Below are 5,652 nucleotides of genomic sequence, written 5' to 3' on the forward strand. Positions count from 1 at the left end.
GACAACATCCGATGAAGCGACGCTTGGAGTGTTCGAGAGAAAGATTCTGCGTAAGATTTTTGGACCTTTGCACGTTGGCAACGGCGAATATCGCAGACGATGGAACGATGAGCTGTATGAGCTTTACGACGACATAGGCATAGCGCAGCGAATAAAGATCCAGCGGCTTCGTTGGCTGGGTCATGTCGTCCGAATGGATACAAACGCTCCGGCTTTGAAAGTATTCGATGCGGTACCAGCTGGTGGTAGCAGAGGTAGAGGTAGGCCTCCTCTGCGTTGGAAAGATCAGGTGGAGAAGGACTTGGCTTCACTTGGTGTGTCCAATTGGCGCCGGTTAGCACGAGAAAGAAACGACTGGCGCGCTTTGTTAATCTCGGCCAAAATCGCTTAAGCGGTTATCGCGCCAATTAAGAAGAAGATATGACCGACTGAGTTCTCCAACGTACAGCGTTCTTTTTCTCGCGCGCTTCGTTTCTCCAGCGGTCTTGCCATAAACTTAGCGTTTCGTCTTTTGATGCACTATTAAGGGTGAATTCTATTATCTTTCACTTTTTTGAGGGAATGGAACTACTGTTTTTTGGCTGACTAATAGTAAAATGCAAATATTTCGGAAATTTGCCCATTCAAAAATGTAACTCGATTTTTGTCATCATCGTTCAATTTTGCAAAGGAATCGTATAGTAAAAAAAGATTTGTAAATCAGTGTAACCCGAGTTCATTCACACATTTGCATACCTCTTATGACACCCCTGAGAGTAAGAATGCATGCGCCCACAAGCTATCAATTGCCCCCAAAACCAACAATAAAATAATACAGAAGCGACATTTGTGTGCGCTCATCAACATTCCAATGCTAATTAAGCCCATTTCGAATTCCGAAATGAATGAGTGATTAATTTAGTCATCCAAAGGCTGAAATGAAAATCGATGTGATTAACGCACAGTTTGTGGTCTGCGGTGGGGGGCACGCGTTCAACCAGTTTAGGCATGCAAATCCAGACAACGAAAAATAAACACTCAATGTACCATAACAATAACAACAACAAAAAAATAAAGTGAGAAGAAAAGCGTCTTCAAAATATTCGACTGTTAACGAATGGCAGATAAACAAGCAGATAAACCGAAAACATAGACAACCGACGGGTAGACAGACTGGCAGACAGACAGCTACAGGAATACAAGTGAAATAAATACATGCATACATACAATAGCAAGTAGAAACAGCCGATTTGTGCAAAAAAGTTACAGATAGAATACAAAAGAATGAAATTCCACAGTGAAAAATCAAAACAATTTCATCGATAATCCATTAAATTGACTTGTTTTGATATTTAAAAAACAAGCACAAGAAAATATCAAACGGAAATGCAGTCAAGAGACTCATTCGTACCTGGATTTTAATTCACACACATGAAAGAGTAACACGTGTGCGCTGATTTGAAAATTTTCCATTTCTGAGTCCATTTGAAGCCTCTTCTTATGAGTACTGCAACTCCTACTCTCTTACCTTTTACTCTTTTACTCGCATGCATTGGGTTGAAAATAATCGCATGCAACAATCAAAAACAATAGAAGTGCATTGAACTGCTTGACTTTTTAGTCGAGTAGTCGCAGTGGGCACACTTTGCATCCCCTTTGTCTCAGTTTGTAGGGAATCGCAAATTAGCTGAATTAAATTTCACATTTTCTTTACTGACCAGTTCATTGCCGCAGTGTCCACCTACACAATTTTCTAAAGCACACATAAGTAGATGATAAAGTGCACATAAATATTCTTATACATGTACATGTGTGTATATGTATGAGTCTCCGATTTCGTAGCTCAAAAAAATTATTTCAGCGGCCGCACAAATAAAGGCAAAAAGGGCAACAAAGCGAAAGCTCTGCAAAGGTGAAAGTTCAATGAATCATAGTTGACATTTTGATATGGGTAAATAAAATGTATTACAATAGTATAAGTAAAATATAAAGTAATGTAAGAATTAAAAATAATGAAAAATTGTAAGAGGAGTTTCGGTCAAGTTTTTATTGCTTTCGTCCCTTTTGGTGGTTGAACCCACAGCATTCAGGCTAATACAGAATGAAGTTTACATCGTAGCAAAATCGAGGTATACGGGAACGAAAATTATGACAACATTTAGAAGACGCATTCCCCTTATTTTTGGGCAAATAAAATAATTTAAATAAAAATAAAATTTCATATGCAATGTAAGCAAGCGCAGTTTAGTTTTTAGAAACAAATCACCAGCAGTCCAGCAGTCAGGATCAAAGGAAAGAAGTGCAGACTGAGGCAAAAAAGCAGCAACACTATCTGGCTGCCTAAGGTTGGCGATATGGAAGAACAAGTACATGAACATTGAAAGTAAGAAATAACAGCAGCCACTTCCATAACCCAGCAGTATATTAGCTCCGTCGATACCCCAAACCATTCGTCGTGCCCGGAAACCAGAGGGTTATAATGGCCGAGTAGATAGAAAAAAAAAGTAAATAAAAGAAAAAACTGGGAAGCTGCGGATGAATTTTGCACATAAAGCATGAGGAAACTTGGTGGAAATACGTAATTTTCCTGAATGAGAGCAAATTTAACTTATTCGGTAGTCACGGGAAAGTCATGGTTTGGCGGAAGCACAATGAGGAGCTGAAACCAAACCACCTGAAACCGAGGATAAAATAAACACGGAGGGGGACATGTGATGATTTGGGTGTGTATTTCATTTAAAGGAACTGAAAATTTGGTTTTTATAAAAACAGTTATGAAAAAGAAAACATCCTAAACACCCTAAACACAAGGCCTACATTGTCATTGCTACTCCTCCTAGATCGGGTGATTATCTAAAGGAAAACCCTGTAGAAAACTTGTCTTATTACGGCTCTGCCATGAAGGAAGTTTTTTTTAGTGGAACTAATAGAAAATTGTCCATAATAATATTCTCAGTAGTCAGTCAATATCGAAATGAGTCACAGATGAAAGATTATATGCGTTTGGTTTTTTGTACTCGTAAAATATTTTATGAAAGTTTTTAATAACCACTTAAACATTTCGAATGCGCACACTTCTCCGTCATTTCGCGAATTTTCAATCTCCCCCTTAAAGCGTTTGCCAATTTTTTCTTTGAGTCAAGGGACGAATGCGTCAGCACATTTCCACATTTCCACACTGGCCACAAATGTCTACATCACAAAGATATTTGAACATATGTACTTAACGTTTTAGTTGTTGTAGCAGAGCACGAATGCACGCGACACTTAGATTTATGATCTTTTGCGCCTGTTGACGTTCTAATTTTATTGTTGCTTTGAGTATTAGTTGTTAGAGTTGTTTTGACATTGTAGCGCTCAACTTTGTTATTGCCATGCGCGATGAAAATATGTGGTAATTTTTAGGGCGATTAAATGTCTTCAGAAAATATTTACAAATTAAAAAACAAGTGATTAAAATAACACTGGTTTACAGCCAAAATGCACCAGAGACGCCGTTATGAAATTCCTATGTAAAATCACCGTCTGATTCCGAAAATCAAGGTTATTTTTTATTCTATGGTAACGTTTTTGAGATATTTACGAATTACCGTTATTTCAAAAAAACAAAAAATTGGGCCCACTTAATCATATATATCTCGAAAACGAATTGAGCGATTCCAAAACCGTTTAAAGCTTTTAAAAGGTAATAAAATTTGCTATAAACTGTGTGTAAAACACTTTCTGCTAGGTCCTGCAGATTTAAAGATAACGAACTATCATAACGGATTTTTTAAATTTTTTTTGTAAAAATATAAAAAAATTTGTACTTTGAGAGAAAGGATCTCGAAAACTGTTTACTTTTTCGTGTATTTTTTGTTTTCACTCTAAGCTCTGTTTTATTACAAAAAAAATAAACTTTGATTAAACAAAATCGATGAACTAATACAAAAGTTACAAGCATTCAAGTAAATATATCCATATAGTAAAACTTAAGTACCCTACAAATAATAGCATATGTACATATGACTCTGTCTTAACTCTATGATCTTATTTTATAATTGAAAAAGTTATGTGTCTTGTTTTGACGCTTATTTATATAAGGATCGGTTTCTCTTATGAGAAACCAACAGTAGTCACCCATCATAGCGACATCCCAGAATCCTTGATACCGACTTTCAATCATTTTCATTTGCTGGTGAAACCTTTCGCCATGCTCGTCGCTTTCGTCGCTAAGATTTTTCGGGAAAAAATTTAAATGGGAGTGCAGAAAATGAATTTTGAAAGACATATTTACTCCTGAAAGAAAATTAAAAAGGGAATTAGATATATACATAAGTGACACATTAGCATATAATTTTCTTAAGCTGGGTTAATCTTCCAATTCAGAACAAATTTTGGTCGTTCTTGTTTGTTCGGAGCAGGGCAATAAATTCAGATTAAGGGCTATATATTCTCATGTAAATTTAAAAATTTGCTTTGAAGTTTTTTGTTTGGTTTTAAAGTTAACTGGGAAAACGGTCTTATATGTGTTTTTTATTTACCCATTTCCGCATAGTTTTTGATTAAATCGTTCAGTATCAGCTCGAAGTTAGGACTTTTGTGTTTGCCTAAAAAAGAAGTAACGACCTTTTCAAAAGAGTCCCACGCTGCTGCCTCCACTGGTGACAATAGTTCTTTGAAATGGGTATTGGCCATTATTTTCCTTATTCGCGGCCCCACAAAAATCCCTTCCTATATTTTTGCTTCTGAAATCTGTGGAAAGATTGTTTTCAAATAATGAAAAGCTTCGCCTTCTTTGTCCAAAGCCTTGACAAAGTTTTTGATAAGGCTGAGCTTGATGTGGAGTGGAGGTAGAATTATTTTTTCCTTTTTTATAAGTGGTGAGTATTTTATGTTATCCACCCCAACTTGAAACTCGATTCGTTCTGGCCAATCCTTTATGATGTAGTGGTCTTGACGTGCTCGGCTATCCCATTTGCATAGAAAGCAACAGTATTTTGTGTATCCAGATTGTAGACCACATAGCTTTCCAATCATGTTCTTCGTATTTAATTAATTTAAGCAATTTTTGCATTGTCTCATATGTTTCCTTCGTATTTACTGCATGCGCGATCGGGATAGATGGCTTTTGGTTGCCAATATGCAATAATACAGCCTTAATTGCCGTCTATGAACAATCGCCACTCTTTTGAATCATATGGTTTACCAAACTGTTTAAATAGACCAGCAATGTTTTTGCAATAACAAACACTGTCCTTCTTCGTATAGTGCTGGGAGAATTGTTCGTGACGAGTCCTATAATATGTTACCTTAACATCGGATGAAACAAATTTAAATTGTTGCATACGAGGGGCATGTAGTTCGGCCTTTTCTTTTGACAATTCCAAATCCCTTATCCAATCAGTGAGTTGTGCTTGTGACAAAGGGTTTCTTTCGTTTTCCGTTTGCAATTCAGTACAACATGATGCCGCGTAATCAGATACTGCTGTTGACAATGAAACTGGAGCCGAAACTAAAGTTAAATTTGATTCTGGCAATGTAGCTTCCGTTGAATTTAGTTCTGGTAATGACACTGTAGATATGCTCGCATAGGTTACTTTTCTAGACTTTCCTACCCCAAATACTTTTGTAGTACAAATATAGCAGTCCGTTGAATGGCAAGTTGGTTCCCTCCACTTCATTGGTGTAATA

The 5,652-nt window shown here is 36.7% G+C and overlaps 1 protein-coding gene across 1 annotated transcript; it reads right to left on the minus strand.

Annotated features, from left to right (window-relative positions):
- Window positions 1-3,497: 3,497 nt before the first annotated feature.
- LOC129248020 (uncharacterized) lies at window positions 3,498-5,652 on the minus strand. Its single transcript, XM_054887424.1, has 2 exons — window positions 4,503-5,652; window positions 3,498-4,257 (listed from the first exon to the last, which is right to left on the minus strand). Exons 1-2 carry the CDS (start codon window positions 4,654-4,656, stop codon window positions 4,001-4,003), a joined length of 411 nt encoding a protein of 136 aa, XP_054743399.1. The 5' UTR covers window positions 4,657-5,652; the 3' UTR covers window positions 3,498-4,000.

The sequence above is a fragment of the Anastrepha obliqua genome, chromosome 5 (genome assembly GCF_027943255.1).
Source record: "Anastrepha obliqua isolate idAnaObli1 chromosome 5, idAnaObli1_1.0, whole genome shotgun sequence".
Taxonomy (NCBI): domain Eukaryota; kingdom Metazoa; phylum Arthropoda; class Insecta; order Diptera; family Tephritidae; genus Anastrepha; species Anastrepha obliqua.

Excerpts from the sequence above, each read along its gene's own strand:
- LOC129248020 (XM_054887424.1), bottom strand. The coding sequence starts at position 4,656 with ATGGCCAATACCCATTTCAAAGAACTATTGTCACCAGTGGAGGCAGCA. Across the intron at positions 4,258-4,502 it reads CAAAAACTATGCGGAAATGG|GAGTAAATATGTCTTTCAAA; the intron begins GTAAATAAAAAA and ends ATTTTCTTTCAG.